General features: G+C 42.5%; 1 protein-coding gene across 1 annotated transcript in view; it reads right to left on the bottom strand.

Moving 5' to 3' along the window:
- The window catches only part of LOC311284168 (uncharacterized protein), a 28,112-nt gene that overhangs the window by 6,542 nt on the left and 2,154 nt on the right, over nt 1-19,416 (bottom strand). The window contains exons 2-4 of the mRNA XM_084399048.1: nt 6,343-6,409; nt 6,146-6,241; nt 5,963-6,012 (exon numbers count right to left, since the gene is read on the bottom strand). Coding sequence (XP_084255174.1) covers nt 5,963-6,012; nt 6,146-6,241; nt 6,343-6,358 — 162 coding nt within the window. The 5' untranslated portion in view covers nt 6,359-6,409. The remainder of the gene's footprint in view (nt 1-5,962; nt 6,013-6,145; nt 6,242-6,342; nt 6,410-19,416) is intronic.

Raw genomic sequence — 19,416 nt, 5'->3', positions numbered from 1 at the left:
CTGAGTATTCTGCTGCGTCTTTTTCTGCTGCTTCTCATTCAAGTTAGTGACGAAACGCGCTCTGTAGCGCTGTCTGTTCGCTGTCGGCTACGGTACAAACATGACGTCATGATATGTCGACCTTCATAGAAGGGGTGCCCGCGGTTATGTAAATTACTCATTCTAAGGTAATAAAAACATAATGGTTCATTAAGTAAGGTCTTTATACACCACTGAAAACATAGTTATGGATCTTATATTGCATATCTGTATAGTTCTCAGAAATATCACACATTGCATCTTTATTGTCATAAACAAGCTTTACTCCCTTGAAACTTAAACTGTTTCTGTCACTGCGAATTCCCGAACAGGCGAGCACAGACATGCGCGCGCACATCACTTTTGAACAGGGCTCTCAAGTCTCACGCATTGGGCGTGAGACACACGCAATTCAACCAGTTCACACGCTCACACGCCACACCGTGTATTTCTCACGCTGAAAAGGCAATGCCAACCAAGTTGTCCTGCGAGCTTTATATATAACGTTGTATACGAGGCGCAGGCACACAAAGTGAAGTTTCCTGCCGCCAGCACGTATCTCAGCACGTATTGCGTTCGTTACAAGGCAACACAGATGCGCGAACACACGGAAGTTGACGGAACATTCTCGGCCACCGGACGTTCGTTACTAAGTAACCAACAACATTGCGCGAACACACGTCGTAATGGAGAAGGTAAGTTGGAAGAAAGCTCGTCTAACGTTTTTAGGCTAGAACATTTAATATATAGCCCATCGTTTACATTATTATTAATGCAGTTAAAAACTCTACAACTACTCTGCAACCAGGCCAGAAGCTTTGGCTCAGTTTGGCTAGCTTACATTTTCTTAAACTAAGGGAATGTTAGTGGGTATGGGAAGGAATGAAGATGTATTTCTTCATTTTATTTTAAATACATTTAAATTTGTTTATTTTATTTTAAATTCTATATTATACTGTATTAATAGTCTTTCTAGTTACATTAAGGCTATGTATTAAAGCAGAGTGCTCTGGGTAATATTTTATATCCTGTCAAAACATACATTAATCATTGCCATTGCATTTGTATTTTTCAAACACAAAACACATTTCATAAGCTGGAGTGTGTACTCTTGTGTACACACACACACACACACACACACACACACACACCTTAATAATACTCTAATATGTCATTTGTTCACAATGTCCCATGCACCACACAATAAATAATTACCGGTATACCATTTTGACTAGACATTCAAAATGCAAAAAGATTTGTTTTTCCAAACTGTTTGGAGCAATTTGTTATATTTTTGTAATTTTTGTATAACTTATTTGTAATTTTGAAATATAACATTAAAGAGTATATTTGATGTGATCAATTGCTCTGTCATTTATCAGATTTACCAATTGTTATAATTTCAATTTGGGCTGGTTAATTATGAACAATGGGTAAAATTGGGGGGCGGGGACATATGGGGGCGTGGCTTCATTAGGGCTCCTCCCCTTACCGCATGTGATCTCACTCCAAGCTTTTGGTAAAACTTGAGAGCCCTGCTTTTGAAGTAAAATTTTAAATTGAGGATGCGGTGCATCACGATGCATTGTGATATCGAATTGAACTGAATTGATGACATGATAATCGTAATCGAATTGTGAGACCAGTGGATCTCTGTTCACACCCCTAGTCGATGTGCTGGTTGAATGTGACCCCGATCCGGAATAAGGTGCTCAGGCTCAGGTCTTCGAGGGTGCTGGTGACAGCAATACACAAAAAGTCCTCCAAAAGAAAATACATTTTGGCTCTCTTGAGCAAGGAGGATGATTCTTGCCCTATCCTCCATGTTGGGCGCTCCGTTGCTCTGTCAGAGTGTGGTGGAGGCAGAAGAAGGCAAAGAGGCACAGAGCTCCAATTCAAACGTTTTACTACAATAATACAATTCTTAACAGAGGCAGAAAGGAACACACACACACTCTAAATACATCTTACAACGGACAATGAACAAGGCAAAACACAGGGCTTAAATACATTGGGGAAACAGATCAGGGACACGAGACACACACAGCTGACAAGACTAACAAGGATAGGTGAGATAGATGAACTAATAATGACACGTGACATGATGACAGGTAGATAAGTCCAAACTAATCAGAACACAACTGTGACACCTGTATTTGTCCTGTAAATCTGTCTGTTCCCAGCAAACATTTGGACGTTTAATGACCGTTGAAAAGACGTCCGTCCGAGACGTCCCGTCATGGTTGAAAAATAGTTCCAAAATGAAAGTTGAACCGACGTGTTTGACGTCGTCTGGCCGTGAATTCCACGTCTTTTCTGCGCGTCCCTGGACGTCTATATGGGTTTATTTTTTAGTTCTTCTGGATGTTTATAAGATAGGCCTATATATATATAATCCTGCATATAAAATAATCACACCCATATTGTGTAACATCGTGAAAGGCAATCATTTAGGCTATTTTTACACATCTTAACTTGACAAAGGTTCTAAAAAGGTCCAAAATCGGTCCGGTCAGACCTGGACGTCTATAAAACCGTTTAATCACGTGTACATCAACACATTATTTGTGGACAAAAGCAAAAAAATGCTATAATTTAGCACAACATTTTATTGTGAAAATTACATTTGAAATGTCTTCCAGTTGTTAAACAGCTACTATTCAAAAAAGATAATAGAAATAGTACAATGTGGTAAATTCTGTGGTAATGGCATTTTCTCTAACAGTTTCACATTAAGGTTAAGCAGACATTAATCAAACCAGAATATAGCAAAAGTACAGAAACAGTCAACACATTCTATTTGTAGAGTCTTTCTATAATATGCCATCATTGATGAATAGAAGTCAGAGCTGTGGCAGTACTAAGTTTCAGTTACTTACAGTCTTGCATTACTGTTAAACAGCCATAAATAAAAGTTTTTAGAGTCTATGAAGTTTGTTTATGGCTTTATGGTTTTTGTTTTGTTTATGGCTCATTTTTTAAATCCACCACCCTCAGCTGTTCCTGGAGCGTTCTTCAGGTGTTCCTCCACTGCTGCAATAATGTCTGAATCTAGCATTTGGGCTCCACCTCATCACAGCATCTGAGGAAAGAGAATATGGTTTAAAAGAAAAAGAAAAAAAAAGGCTAATTTCTAGGTAAATGACGTACTTTTTTTTTTTTTATGTCGGAAATGAACTATGTTATTGTACTGAATAAACGGTCCGTGGAGCACAAACGAGTTGCGCAGTTTCGTTCCGCTTTCATTTTTTATTTTATTTTTACCATTCGCTGCTGGGCAATGTTGCGGTAGCGCGACCTATAACAAAATGTGGTCTCACCGGCAGAAAAAATTAGCCTGGTTCTACCAGACTCTTGTACATAAATGTAAAATTAAATTAAATTAAATTTGTACAGAGAGTCTGGCCCCTCTCCATTGACAAGCGTTAACTTCATTGAAGGCGGGTACTCTGTTGAAGCAGAGAATGTCTAATTTACATTTATAATACAAAATGTACTTACCCAACAGCAGATTTTAGTAATTCGGCAACACATCAATGCACCCTCAAATCCTGCTCGCCTCGTGGTTGTAGAAAAACTGGAAAATGGCTATGTTTTCGCTTTATCGCGAGATAATATATCATATCGTGGGATTTTGCAATATCGCGAGATTTGCTACAACATCCCGGTGGCACAGTTTTGACATGTAAAGCAGTGTACGTCTTTTCAGAACCTCTTAAAAACTACTTGGGGCACTTAAATTCATTATTGCAGTATCAACCAAGGTGTATGTATAATACTTTTGCATATTTCATAAGGATTTCATAGAGGGTCATGATGGACTATAAATGCACGTGTAAAGGACGTCACCTACTGGACGTCCACTTAAAACGACTAAAATGCCGTGGCTTTGCAATCAATTAACCACACTGGGCACTTTGTGATTATAGTTTATTTAAACAAGATAAAGTAAATATATTTACTTTGTATACAAATCGAGTATTTCATAAAGATAATTCCTGTTTTTTTTTTTTCTGTCTTGCTTGACAAGACGTGTAAAGGACGTCAGTGGACGTCTATTCACAGCCTGACTAGACGTGTAAAAGACCTCTTAAAAACTACTTGGGGCACTTAAATTCATTATTGCAGTATCAATTCAGTACAATAACATGGTTATTTTCCGACATTAAAAAAAAAAAAAAAAAAGTAGGCTACGTCATTTACCTAGAAATTAGCCTTTTTTCCTTTTTTCTTTTTTAAACCATATTCTCTTTCCTCAGATGCTGTGATGAGGTGGAGCCCAAATGCTAGATTCAGACATTATTGCAGCAGTGGAGGAACACCTGAAGAACGCTCCAGGAACAGCTGAGGGTGGTGGATTTAAAAAATGAGCCATAAACAAAACAAAAACCATAAAGCCATAAACAAACTTCATAGACTCTAAAAACTTTTATTTATGGCTGTTTAACAGTAATGCAAGACTGTAAGTAACTGAAACTTAGTACTGCCACAGCTCTGACTTCTATTCATCAATGATGGCATATTATAGAAAGACTCTAAAAATAGAATGTGTTGACTGTTCCTGTACTTTTGCTATATTCTGGTTTGATTAATGTCTGCTTAACCTTAATGTGAAACTGTAAAATGCCATTACCACAGAATTTACCACATTGTACTATTTCTATTATATTTTTTGAATAGTAGCTGTTTAACAACTGGAAGACATTTCAAATGTAATTTTCACAATAAAATGTTGTGCTAAATTATAGCACTATTTTTTGCTTTTGTCCAGAAATAATGTGTTGATGTACACGTGATTAAACGGTTTTATAGACGTCCAGGTCTGACCGGACCGATTTTGGACCTTTTTAAAACCCTTTGTCAAGTTCAGATGTGTAAAAATAGCCTAAATGATTGCCTTTTTACGATGTTACACAATATGGGTGTGATTATTTTATATGCAGGATTATATATATATAGGCCTATCTTATAAACATCCAGAAGAACAAAAAAAAATAAACCCATTTAGACGTCCAGGGACGCGCAGAAAAGACGTGGAATTCACGGCCAGACGACGTCAAACACGTCGGTTCAATTTTCATTTTGGAACTATTTTTCAACCATGACGGGACGTCTCGGACGGACGTCTTTTCAACGGTCATTAAACGTCCAAATGTTTGCTGGGTAGCTAAAAGTCAAAATAACAATTATACATGCAACCCCAGAGAACAGTAGACATGTACAAATGAATCTGAATGTATTTTTAGGAAATGTTCTGTGTTACATATTTTTACCGATTAATGCCGTCCTACCGCGACTATTTTTGGCCAGGGACACGACGTTGCCGTCGGACCAATGTTTGCTGGGTTCATAATGCTGCTGCATTAACCGTTGTTATTATAATTTAGGTTAAAGGGATAGTTCACCCAAAAATGAAAATTCTATCATTGTTTACTCACCCTCAAGTTGTTCCAAACCTGTATGAGTTTCTTTGTTCTGCTGAACACAAAGGAAGATATTTGGAAGAATGTTTGTAATCAACAGATCTCAATCCCCATTGACTTCCATAGTAGGAAAAAAATATACTATGGTGGTAGTCAATGGGGACCGAGATCTGTTTGGTTACAAACATTCTTCCAAATATCTTCCTTTGTGTTCAGCAGAACAAAGAAACTCATACAGGTTTGGAACAACTTGAGGGTGAGTAAACAATGATAGAATTTTCATTTTGGGTGAACTATCCCTTTAACAGTTTTAAAAATGTAAGAATTGCATTTAAAATGTATAAGAAGCATATCCAACCAAGATTATGAGTACAAACTCTTAGGTTATAAAAGAGATTTTACCTTAGATTTTTCATGGCTCACATTATGATATTATGACACCATGCAGGGAGAGACTCTCATAGCAGTTTAGCTCAGATTAATCTCTAGCTAAAAGACGGACTATATGACATGCTACTTACTACAGACCCTTCATGTTTGGTGAGTTGATACACTTTCACCTTTTTTCTTTCTAGGAGACAAGATAATGAAATCAAGAGAAATCTGAAACTGTACTTTCAACATGGCTTTATCAGAAGAGCCGAACAGAAGCTGGGTTTCCACAGCGCGACTCCTGATGTTTTTCTCCAGGCCGGTAAACTTGCCCAGGCACAGGTAAGAGAGATGGTAGAGAAGCGCTGTCTTTTGGGCAACAGGGAGAAGATCTTGTACAAACGCCGGGCTCAATGGGGACACAGCCACTGGTGAAAAAAACACATTGTATATTTTTAAAGACTGAAAAGATCACATTGATGGCTGGTATTGTATTCAAATCGGTTTGATGAAATAAGATAATACTTGCTTTTGCTATCAGCCATCCTTAGTAGGTTTACACAAAAATGTGTGCAATGATTTTCTCCTACAATGTACTGAAAGCAGAACAGATGTCTCAGAAAATACAATATGTAACTGGAAGGATATCTGACAATTATTATACAAATGTTACATGAAACTGACTTACCTTTGTTTTAGTAAGTGATATGGACAATGTATCTGGTTCTTTTATACTAAAGCTATAACCATCCTGCCTCCACCCTCTCAGAGAAGGACTTCCAAAGAAACTGAAATTTAACTTATGTCTTTATTTAAGAGAAAGGACCACAGGTGCTTAGGAAACTATAGGCCTAGTTCTCGCCCTGGAGAACGCAGGACAGGAGGCAGGAATCAGTCCGAACACTTTACTGAACTTTCTTCTACTTTCACATTACAGGGCAGATTTGAATATAGTAGTTGCCTCTTAGCTTATATTGATGGAAATGGTTGGTTTACATTATGTATTTGAATGTATTTGTGTCGCTGCAAATAAACAAAACAGTAATAAATGTTACATATACTGTATAAAGTAGCATTATTGATGAAGTCTATCAGCTTAACATTATATCTAACACAATACACCAGCGTAACCAGGTGACTAATAACTTGTGAGTCACCATTCCTTAACGTAATCTGTACAGATAATGATATATCTGTTTGAATAATACAAGCGCAACACATATATATATATATATATATATATATATATATCGATCTTAAACAAGTATTGCGTAAAATGAAACTCACTTTTCTCATAAGGACGTACACAGTTGATTTTCAACACAACCACTGCACCGCGACTTCTGGAACAGTCTTACTGTGGAGAGCACAGCTGTTTAGCACCCATATCACCCTGTAGCCCAAGACTTGTTGCCCACTGAAGCTAAGCAGGGTTGATCCTGGTTAGTACCTGGATGGGAGACTCCTCAGGTTGCTGCTGGAAGAGGTGTTAGTGAGGCCAGCAGGGGGCGCTCACCCTGTGGTCTGTGTGGGTCCTAACCATAGATATTAAAGGCTAGATGTCTTAAGGCGGAGTCACTTCCGGCATCACCGGTGGCCATCTTACCACAGGGCTCTGTGAATTAAGGTGAGTGATCAGCACGCACACAAATCCTCTTATCTCGCTGAAATCTTGACGGATTTACAAACGGTTTGGTTTCTTACAAACGTTATTAACGTGGCTATAATTCTGAATGCTTAAACATTTTGAACATAATTATTCATATGTATGCAGTGTAATAGCTACATCTCTGACGTTTAGAACAAACCAAACCGTTTGAAAATCGGTCGAAAATTGAGCAAGTTATGGTTATTTAAAAGTGCATGCACCATGTTACGAGTGAGCGAGCTGCCTGTGGTAAGATGGCCGCCGTGTGCGGACGTCGACCTCCATTGGCCAGCAGCGCGCACGAGACATCTAGCCTTTATATGATATCTATGGTCCTAACGCCCCAAGGGGACACTATACTGAGACGTAAAAGCGAGGTCCTGACTCTCTGTGGTCATTAAAAATCCCATGGCGTGTAACCCCGGTGTCCTGGCCACATTCCAGCCACTGGCCCTTACCAATCATGGCCTCCTAATTATCCCCTTACATTGAATTGGCTCTATCACTCTCTCTCCTCTGTCCACCTATAGCTGCTGTGTGGTGAGCACACTGGCGCCGCTGTCCTGTGGCTGCCGTCGCATCATCCAGTGAATGCTCACACTGGTGGTGTGAAGGAGAGACCCCTGATATGATTATAAAGCGCTTTGGGTGTACAGTAGTACATATGAAAGCGCTATATTAAAGATATTTCTCGTATCATTTATACGCCAAAATGAGTTTTTGCATACATATGATACGCAGTTTTCGCGTGTAATATGCACACCCTCCTCACCCCTAATCCTACCCAAGGGGTTTACAGTGCATATCATTTGAACGCAATAAATTGGCGTATAAATGATATGAGAAATATAATTTGTGCAGCTATAGATACGTACTTTCATGAGGGCTCATTCTATTCTATTCTTCTTCTATTCTTGATATCATGTGCATTCCTCTGGCAGGCTAACGTGGCTTAAAGCTACAATATGCAAGTTTTTTTTGCCGCTAGAGGGCGCTGCATCCAAACAACAACAACGGCGTAGCCCATGGAATGATGTCGTTTTAAACTCCACCGTGAATGTAAATCAGTCAGACGGGAATCGAAAAATCATGTTAATGGATGAGGCTAAGTTCTGTTTTTATAATGACATGCTTTTTGTGGCGAGGGGGGCATGGTTCAGCGCGGTCTGTAATGGGAGAGAGAAGAGACGAGCGGGACGCAAGTAGGTCAAGTGCAAATGACGAACACCTGTGTCTTATTGCTGTGATCCGCGTGGAGAGACGCTTATAAGCCGCGCTGGAACGAGAGAGAGACTGAAGAGAAAATTGGACGCAGAGAAAGAAAACCGGTGGATCCGAGCTCGCATTTTTTAACTGTTTTATATCGTCGCGGTTGCCACGGTGAATGCGCGTTGTGCACGACTTTGGTTTGTTTTGCTTTATTTTAATAAAGTACGAGTCCCAGTCACGCGACCCCTGTCTTCTTCCTTCCCGACTCTTGAACCTCATCACACTTTTATTTCATTAAAATAAATTAACCGCAAGAAAAGTAAGGTTTAATACTACATTGGTTATCATAGATGTTACTGTATGTCGAATTCATTGTTGTGATAACGCGGCGCAGTTTTACGTGTTCTAAACAATTGTTGTAAAAGTACATTCGAACATACCCACATCATTTGCCAAAATACTGATTAATCTTTATGTATAACACATGCTATATTTATTTACATGGCCATAAACACCAGACGTGATAAACAATGTCAATAAACTAAACACAAATCTAAAGCAATAATACTTCCCTTACATAAACATAACTATTACCGAATGCTACATTTGGAAAATATAACATTAAATGATGTTTTATTAACAAGGTTCGGGAGGAGCACGTTCAGATAATTAACACAAGTGGAGAGCACTCAGCAATCAGTGGTAAGAGGTGTATATATACTCAGCAGTCTCACCTCATTCCATTGACAGTTTTGCAGCACACACTGCAGGAGCTCAGTTTCTCCAGGTAAGTTTATCCACTGCTGCAGCAGTGATGTCTTCTCTGGTCCTGGAGGAGCTCAATTTCTCCGGCTAAGTTTTCTCTAATATTGCAAAAGTGATGTCTCCTCCGCTCCCACTAGAGCTGTTTCTCTGGCTGATGTCTCCACTGCCGCAGCAGTGATGTCTCCTCCGCTCCCACTAGTGATGTCTCCTATACTCCAGCAGGAGCTCTTTTACTCTGGCTAATCTTCTCCACTGCCACAGCAGTGATGTCTCCTATACTCCAGCAGGAGCTCTTTTACTCTGTCTAATCTTCTCCACTGCCACAGCAGTGATGTCTCCTATACTCCAGCAGGAGCTCTTTTACTCTGTCTAATCTTCTCCACTGTCACAGCAGTGATGTCTCCTATACTCCAGCAGGAGCTCTTTTACTCTGGCTAATCTTCTCCACTGTCACAGCAGTGATGTCTCCTATACTCCAGCAGGAGCTCTTTTACTCTGGCTAATCTTCTCCACTGTCACAGCAGTGATGTCTCCTATACTCCAGCAGGAGCTCTTTTACTCTGGCTAATCTTCTCCACTGCCGCAGCAGTGATGTCTCCTATACTCCAGCAGGAGCTCTTTTACTCTGGCTAATCTTCTCCACTGCCACAGCAGTGATGTCTCCTATACTCCAGCAGGAGCTCTTTTACTCTGTCTAATCTTCTCCACTGTCACAGCAGTGATGTCTCCTATACTCCAGCAGGAGCTCTTTTACTCTGTCTAATCTTCTCCACTGTCACAGCAGTGATGTCTCCTATACTCCAGCAGGAGCTCTTTTACTCTGGCTAATCTTCTCCACTGTCACAGCAGTGATGTCTCCTATACTCCAGCAGGAGCTCTTTTACTCTGTCTAATCTTCTCCACTGTCACAGCAGTGATGTCTCCTATACTCCAGCAGGAGCTCTTTTACTCTGTCTAATCTTCTCCACTGTCACAGCAGTGATGTCTCCTATACTCCAGCAGGAGCTCTTTTACTCTGTCTAATCTTCTCCACTGTCACAGCAGTGATGTCTCCTATACTCCAGCAGGAGCTATTTTACTCTGGCTAATCTTCTCCACTGTCACAGCAGTGATGTCTCCTATACTCCAGCAGGAGCTCTTTTACTCTGGCTAATCTTCTCCACTGCCGCAGCAGTGATGTCTCCTATACTCCAGCAGGAGCTCTTTTACTCTGGCTAATCTTCTCCACTGCCGCAGCAGTGATGTCTCCTATACTCCAGCAGGAGCTCTTTTACTCTGGCTAATCTTCTCCACTGCCGCAGCAGTGATGTCTCCTATACTCCAGCAGGAGCTCTTTTACTCTGGCTAATCTTCTCCACTGCCGCAGCAGTGATGTCTCCTATACTCCAGCAGGAGCTCTTTTACTCTGGCTAATCTTCTCCACTGTCACAGCAGTGATGTCTCCTATACTCCAGCAGGAGCTCTTTTACTCTGGCTAATCTTCTCCACTGTCGCAGCAGTGATGTCTCCTATACTCCAGCAGGAGCTCTTTTACTCTGGCTAATCTTCTCCACTGCCGCAGCAGTGATGTCTCCTATACTCCAGCAGGAGCTCTTTTACTCTGGCTAATCTTCTCCACTGCCGCAGCAGTGATGTCTCCTATACTCCAGCAGGAGCTCTTTTACTCTGGCTAATCTTCTCCACTGCCGCAGCAGTGATGTCTCCTATACTCCAGCAGGAGCTCTTTTACTCTGGCTAATCTTCTCCACTGCCGCAGCAGTGATGTCTCCTATACTCCAGCAGGAGCTCTTTTACTCTGGCTAATCTTCTCCACTGTCACAGCAGTGATGTCTCCTATACTCCAGCAGGAGCTCTTTTACTCTGGCTAATCTTCTCCACTGTCACAGCAGTGATGTCTCCTATACTCCAGCAGGAGCTCTTTTACTCTGGCTAATCTTCTCCACTGCCACAGCAGTGATGTCTCCTATACTCCAGCAGGAGCTCTTTTACTCTGTCTAATCTTCTCCACTGCCGCAGCAGTGATGTCTCCTATACTCCAGCAGGAGCTCTTTTACTCTGGCTAATCTTCTCCACTGTCACAGCAGTGATGTCTCCTATACTCCAGCAGGAGCTCTTTTACTCTGTCTAATCTTCTCCACTGCCGCAGCAGTGATGTCTCCTATACTCCAGCAGGAGCTCTTTTACTCTGGCTAATCTTCTCCACTGTCACAGCAGTGATGTCTCCTATACTCCAGCAGGAGCTCTTTTACTCTGGCTAATCTTCTCCACTGTCACAGCAGTGATGTCTCCTATACTCCAGCAGGAGCTCTTTTACTCTGGCTAATCTTCTCCACTGCCGCAGCAGTGATGTCTCCTATACTCCAGCAGGAGCTCTTTTACTCTGTCTAATCTTCTCCACTGCCGCAGCAGTGATGTCTCCTATACTCCAGCAGGAGCTCTTTTACTCTGGCTAATCTTCTCCACTGCCGCAGCAGTGATGTCTCCTATACTCCAGCAGGAGCTCTTTTACTCTGTCTAATCTTCTCCACTGCCGCAGCAGTGATGTCTCCTATACTCCAGCAGGAGCTCTTTTACTCTGGCTAATCTTCTCCACTGTCACAGCAGTGATGTCTCCTATACTCCAGCAGGAGCTCTTTTACTCTGGCTAATCTTCTCCACTGTCACAGCAGTGATGTCTCCTATACTCCAGCAGGAGCTCTTTTACTCTGTCTAATCTTCTCCACTGTCACAGCAGTGATGTCTCCTATACTCCAGCAGGAGCTCTTTTACTCTGGCTAATCTTCTCCACTGCCGCAGCAGTGATGTCTCCTATACTCCAGCAGGAGCTCTTTTACTCTGGCTAATCTTCTCCACTGCCACAGCAGTGATGTCTCCTATACTCCAGCAGGAGCTCTTTTACTCTGGCTAATCTTATCCACTGCCGCAGCAGTGATGTCTCCTATACTCCAGCAGGAGCTCTTTTACTCTGTCTAATCTTCTCCACTGCCGCAGCAGTGATGTCTCCTATACTCCAGCAGGAGCTCTTTTACTCTGGCTAATCTTCTCCACTGTCACAGCAGTGATGTCTCCTATACTCCAGCAGGAGCTCTTTTACTCTGGCTAATCTTCTCCACTGCCGCAGCAGTGATGTCTCCTATACTCCAGCAGGAGCTCTTTTACTCTGGCTAATCTTCTCCACTGTCACAGCAGTGATGTCTCCTATACTCCAGCAGAAGCTCTTTTACTCTGTCTAATCTTCTCCACTGCTGCAGCAGTGATGTCTCCTATACTCCAGCAGGAGCTCTTTTACTCTGGCTAATCTTCTCCACTGTCACAGCAGTGATGTCTCCTATACTCCAGCAGGAGCTCTTTTACTCTGGCTAATCTTATCCACTGCCGCAGCAGTGATGTCTCCTATACTCCAGCAGGAGCTCTTTTACTCTGTCTAATCTTCTCCACTGCCGCAGCAGTGATGTCTCCTATACTCCAGCAGGAGCTCTTTTACTCTGGCTAATCTTCTCCACTGTCACAGCAGTGATGTCTCCTATACTCCAGCAGGAGCTCTTTTACTCTGGCTAATCTTCTCCACTGTCACAGCAGTGATGTCTCCTATACTCCAGCAGGAGCTCTTTTACTCTGGCTAATCTTCTCCACTGCCACAGCAGTGATGTCTCCTATACTCCAGCAGGAGCTCTTTTACTCTGGCTAATCTTCTCCACTGCCGCAGCAGTGATGTCTCCTATACTCCAGCAGGAGCTCTTTTACTCTGGCTAATCTTCTCCACTGTCACAGCAGTGATGTCTCCTATACTCCAGCAGGAGCTCTTTTACTCTGGCTAATCTTCTCCACTGCCGCAGCAGTGATGTCTCCTATACTCCAGCAGGAGCTCTTTTACTCTGGCTAATCTTCTCCACTGCCGCAGCAGTGATGTCTCCTATACTCCAGCAGGAGCTCTTTTACTCTGGCTAATCTTCTCCACTGCCGCAGCAGTGATGTCTCCTATACTCCAGCAGGAGCTCTTTTACTCTGGCTAATCTTCTCCACTGTCACAGCAGTGATGTCTCCTATACTCCAGCAGGAGCTCTTTTACTCTGGCTAATCTTCTCCACTGCCGCAGCAGTGATGTCTCCTATACTCCAGCAGGAGCTCTTTTACTCTGGCTAATCTTCTCCACTGTCACAGCAGTGATGTCTCCTATACTCCAGCAGGAGCTCTTTTACTCTGGCTAATCTTCTCCACTGTCACAGCAGTGATGTCTCCTATACTCCAGCAGGAGCTCTTTTACTCTGGCTAATCTTCTCCACTGTCACAGCAGTGATGTCTCCTATACTCCAGCAGGAGCTCTTTTACTCTGGCTAATCTTCTCCACTGCCGCAGCAGTGATGTCTCCTATACTCCAGCAGGAGCTCTTTTACTCTGTCTAATCTTCTCCACTGTCACAGCAGTGATGTCTCCTATACTCCAGCAGGAGCTCTTTTACTCTGGCTAATCTTCTCCACTGTCACAGCAGTGATGTCTCCTATACTCCAGCAGGAGCTCTTTTACTCTGGCTAATCTTCTCCACTGTCACAGCAGTGATGTCTCCTATACTCCAGCAGGAGCTCTTTTACTCTGTCTAATCTTCTCCACTGTCACAGCAGTGATGTCTCCTATACTCCAGCAGGAGCTCTTTTACTCTGGCTAATCTTCTCCACTGTCACAGCAGTGATGTCTCCTATACTCCAGCAGGAGCTCTTTTACTCTGGCTAATCTTCTCCACTGTCACAGCAGTGATGTCTCCTATACTCCAGCAGGAGCTCTTTTACTCTGTCTAATCTTCTCCACTGTCACAGCAGTGATGTCTCCTATACTCCAGCAGGAGCTCTTTTACTCTGGCTAATCTTCTCCACTGCCACAGCAGTGATGTCTCCTATACTCCAGCAGGAGCTCTTTTACTCTGGCTAATCTTCTCCACTGTCACAGCAGTGATGTCTCCTATACTCCAGCAGGAGCTCTTTTACTCTGGCTAATCTTCTCCACTGTCACAGCAGTGATGTCTCCTATACTCCAGCAGGAGCTCTTTTACTCTGTCTAATCTTCTCCACTGTCACAGCAGTGATGTCTCCTATACTCCAGCAGGAGCTCTTTTACTCTGGCTAATCTTCTCCACTGTCACAGCAGTGATGTCTCCTATACTCCAGCAGGAGCTCTTTTACTCTGGCTAATCTTCTCCACTGTCACAGCAGTGATGTCTCCTATACTCCAGCAGGAGCTCTTTTACTCTGGCTAATCTTCTCCACTGTCACAGCAGTGATGTCTCCTATACTCCAGCAGGAGCTCTTTTACTCTGTCTAATCTTCTCCACTGTCACAGCAGTGATGTCTCCTATACTCCAGCAGGAGCTCTTTTACTCTGGCTAATCTTCTCCACTGTCACAGCAGTGATGTCTCCTATACTCCAGCAGGAGCTCTTTTACTCTGGCTAATCTTCTCCACTGTCACAGCAGTGATGTCTCCTATACTCCAGCAGGAGCTCTTTTACTCTGGCTAATCTTCTCCACTGTCACAGCAGTGATGTCTCCTATACTCCAGCAGGAGCTCTTTTACTCTGGCTAATCTTCTCCACTGTCACAGCAGTGATGTCTCCTATACTCCAGCAGGAGCTCTTTTACTCTGTCTAATCTTCTCCACTGTCACAGCAGTGATGTCTCCTATACTCCAGCAGGAGCTCTTTTACTCTGGCTAATCTTCTCCACTGCCACAGCAGTGATGTCTCCTATACTCCAGCAGGAGCTCTTTTACTCTGTCTAATCTTCTCCACTGTCACAGCAGTGATGTCTCCTATACTCCAGCAGGAGCTCTTTTACTCTGGCTAATCTTCTCCACTGCCGCAGCAGTGATGTCTCCTATACTCCAGCAGGAGCTCTTTTACTCTGTCTAATCTTCTCCACTGTCACAGCAGTGATGTCTCCTCTGCTCCCAATGGAGCTCTTTTACTCTGGCTAATTTTTATACTGCCGCAGCAGTGATGTCTCTTCTGAAGTACTTCTCTAATCTCATCTTTCCTGTCTCCTCTTTCTGTCCAGTGAGCATTGGTCTCACAGCGGACGGAGTGAGAACTTTCCCGGTAGAGCACTTACGTTTTCTCTCTCATCCAGCGATGCAGTGTGAGAAAATCTCCCGGGCAAGCGCTCATTTTTTCCGCTTCCTCTTTCCGTCCAGGGAGCATTGGTCTCACAGTGGACGGAGTGAGAACTTTCCCGCGAGCATTTGGGCTTAGCGGAAAAGCACAAATCCTCCCGATCGGTCACTGTAAACTACAACCGCTCCTTGTTCGCAGACCAACAGGGGCCGTCAGTCCAGGCAGTGAGCCACCATTACGGGCCTCCCCGGTCAAGCATCCAGGCCCCTTCTTGAGATGCCAGCCAGCCAAACTCGGCACTCATTGGGGGGTCTTTAGTCCGGCGGCTGTCCTATGCTCTTTAGCCTTTGGGGGGAGTACTCTGGGTTCGGGCCGAACTCCGAGCTCGGAGCCCTCCCTCTGGACAGCACGCCAAATATGCATTAAACTTTACCCCTTCAAATTATATGTAAGTGTGAACTCATGAAATTATGTTTTATTAACAAGGTTCGGGAGGAGCACGTTCAGATAATTAACACAAGTGGAGAGCACTCAGCAATCAGTGGTGAGAGGTGTATATATACTCAGCAGTCTCACCTCATTCCATTGACAGTTTTGCAGCATCCCTCCACCACCCCTTCTCCACGCTTCTAGTCCTAAACACTTACATACTGGGGGAGTACTCTGGGTTCGGGCCGAACTCCGAGCTCGGAGCCCTCCCTCTGGACAGCACGCCAAATATGCGTCAAACTTTACCCCTTCAAATTATATGTAAGTTTGAACTCGTGAACTGCTTTGTCGACAGAACCAGCTGCAATCGGTATAGAATAATTGTGTTCAATAACGACTGCAAGAAACAAGCTAACGTTTGTTGCTTGATAGACGCTACAACTACAACTTCCGCATTTGTCCTGGACTCCACGCAGTACGAGCAGAAACCGAGGGTAACGCGGATATGACGCAATTGACCGGCGACTCCCATCTCTCCTGCTCTAACGCCCCGTTTCCTTGGTTAAAGGTCCCATGACATGCTACTTTTTGTAGGCTTTAATATAGGCCTTAGTGGTCCCTAGTACTATATCTGAAATCTTTTTTCAAAAATTCAGCCTCTGTGCAGAATTATAGCCACTACAAGCCAGTCCCAGAATGAGCTTCCTTCAGACGGGCCGTTTCGGTGTCTGTAGCCTTAAATGTTAATGAGGAGGAGAAAGGCGGCGCAAGGTGGAGGGTGGGTGTGGCCTTGACCATATTGCGCAACAACGGTATCATGCATGTTTACATTGGATATATTGCAATGGCACGAAGACACGCAGTCGTTCAAGCATTACGACCCAGATTGACCCAGAATCTGATCCAGATGGAGAAGCTGCAACTCAGCGGCTCCAGCAGGACGTTTCCGAATGGTTAGTTTAAAATATTATGTCTGGATACGGCACTTTATTCGGATGGTTTACAGTTATTATTATGTTAGCTAACGCTAACCTACTGTTGCCTTTTCATGAGAGATCTGTAACGTCTGTAATTTATCTTATTACGATTACATCAAGCTCTGCGATCTTGAAATGTGGATATCGCGCGTGCCAAATAACCAACAGGAAAACGGTTATCCAAATAACAAAGTGTACAACAATCGCGTTACAGTGTGTGTATTCACACACATAAACTGCATAGCTGCATAGCTAATGTTACAGCCACATTATACGTGTAACAATCCAGGTAACCATAAACAGTAAAGCAACACACTTATATATCATTAGTTGACTTACTTCGAGGTGTGTAGCTGAGCCAAAGAGAGTGATCCAGACTTTAGTTTCAGACGTTCAGCAAGCCCAGCTCTGTATTAACCCTTCAGTGTTCATTTGTACATCCAACTATTGAGCAATTATTATGCTTCGCTCGCTCAAAAGCCATGATATCTCTCGTGGACAAACTAAAATCGCGCGCGCGCATTCCTACAGTTCCTAGCGCATTTTCTCATGGGTGGAAAATATTCTCTGGGCGGGCAAAGAAGAGAAAGGGGAGGTAACATTTCCTCCTTATAACGTCATAAGGAGGAGATTCAAGATCAGCCTGATTAAGCCTCCATTTTCTCAAAGGCAGAGAAAGATAGCAAAAGCTCGATTTACACCAATTGAAATTTCTAGAAACTTGGGGACCATATACAGGCTAGGGGAACTCGTATTAATGTTAAAAAGTTCCTACCTCAGAAAGTGAAAATTTCATGTCATGGGACTTAAAATTGCAATTTTCTCACGAGTTGGAAACATTTGGGATATTGTAAGTAATCAACTTAACAAAATATATAACACTGGCCTTGAGATTATGGGATATTTTAATGTAAAATTCTTGCATATTGTACCTTGCATTAGACTGATCATTAAAAGAAATAAATGACATTATCAAACTCAGTAAACACCATACTAATAATGCATGCTACAGAAAAGCAGATGAGCACAAAATATGATGAAAGAAAGCAAATTTGTGTTCAGTTCAAATAAACCTGCTGCCTGTGTTTTATTAATTATAACGAATTGTGTGTGTTTTTCTTTTTTTATAACTGTTGGTCCATTAAAGGGATGGTTCGGAGTAAAATCAACCTAGGCTCCTTTGCACCATGACCTCGAGCCAAACCAGAAGCCTTTTTTAATTTCTAAAGACAAGTATTTTTCTGTCTTATTTCAGCTATACAAAGACAGTTCAATAGCAATATAAAAGGCATTTATACATTTTCAACTGACCAGGACAAAGGAGATCCAGGAAGCTTTCACGGGAGGGCAAGCATGAAAGATCTTTTGAGTCAATGTTTGGCTCGAGGTCATGCATGGTGCAAAGAACCCTAGGTTGTTTTTACTCCGAACAATCACTTTAAGCCTCATTAAGCTTTTTCTAGGTTTTCTTTAGGAGGAAAATGCTTAAAGGAGAACTCCGGTCAATTTTAACATTGAGCTCATTTTTTTGTACATTTGGAGTGCTGTCAATACAGAGAACAACGACAAAAATCGGTGTTGCCTACACCGAGTTATTCTATTTTTAAAATTTGCACCCTGTTGACTTCAATGGGGCAAGTACTAAACCTGCTTTTAGCCTCTTAACATCCTTGATGTGTCATTACAAGTGCACAGGTCATGTGAGTGATTCCTTCTGAGTGAACACGAGTGGATCTGACTGCAGTAGATGTGAAAGAAATGTATAAAAATGATGTTATTTAAGCCAGCGCAAATACCTTTGTTTACATCCTGTTTTTCGGTTGAAGTCCAAAGTAGTCGATTGCAGAGTTCACATGCATAGGTTTAATACCTATGATCACGCGCGTGAACTCGGCAATTGACTACTTTGGACTTCAACCGAAAAACAGGATGTAAACAAAGGTATTTGCGCTGGCTTAAATAACATCATTTTTATACATTTCTTTCACATCTACTGCAGTCAGATTCACTCGTGTTCACTCAGAAGGAATCACTCACATTTTCTGTGCACTTGTAATGACACATCAAGGATGTTAAGAGGCTAAAAGCAGGTTTAGTACTTGCCCCATTGAAGTCAACAGGGTGCAAATTTTAAAAATAGAATAACTCGGTGTGGGCAACACCGATTTTTGTCGTTGTTCTCTGTATTGACAGCACTCCAAATTTACACAAAAATGAGCTCAATGTTAAAATTGACCGGAGTTCTCCTTTAACGTACAATTAAACACGTTGCGTTCATATTCTGTGCTCATCTGCTTTTCTGTAGTATGCATTATTAGTATGGTGTTTTTACTGAGTTTGAAAATATCATTTATTTATTTCAGTATCAGTCTAATGCATTAAGCCGTGTAGCGTTTCAGAGAGCGTCCCAGAGGACCGCACAATATAAGTCCCATTTCATTGGCTAGGCGCCCACCAATAGAACGGCTCCTTGGAA

Source organism: Rutilus rutilus (assembly GCF_951802725.1).
Source record: "Rutilus rutilus genome assembly, chromosome: 24".
NCBI lineage: Eukaryota > Metazoa > Chordata > Actinopteri > Cypriniformes > Leuciscidae > Rutilus > Rutilus rutilus.
This window is presented reverse-complemented; position numbering and strand designations above follow the sequence as displayed.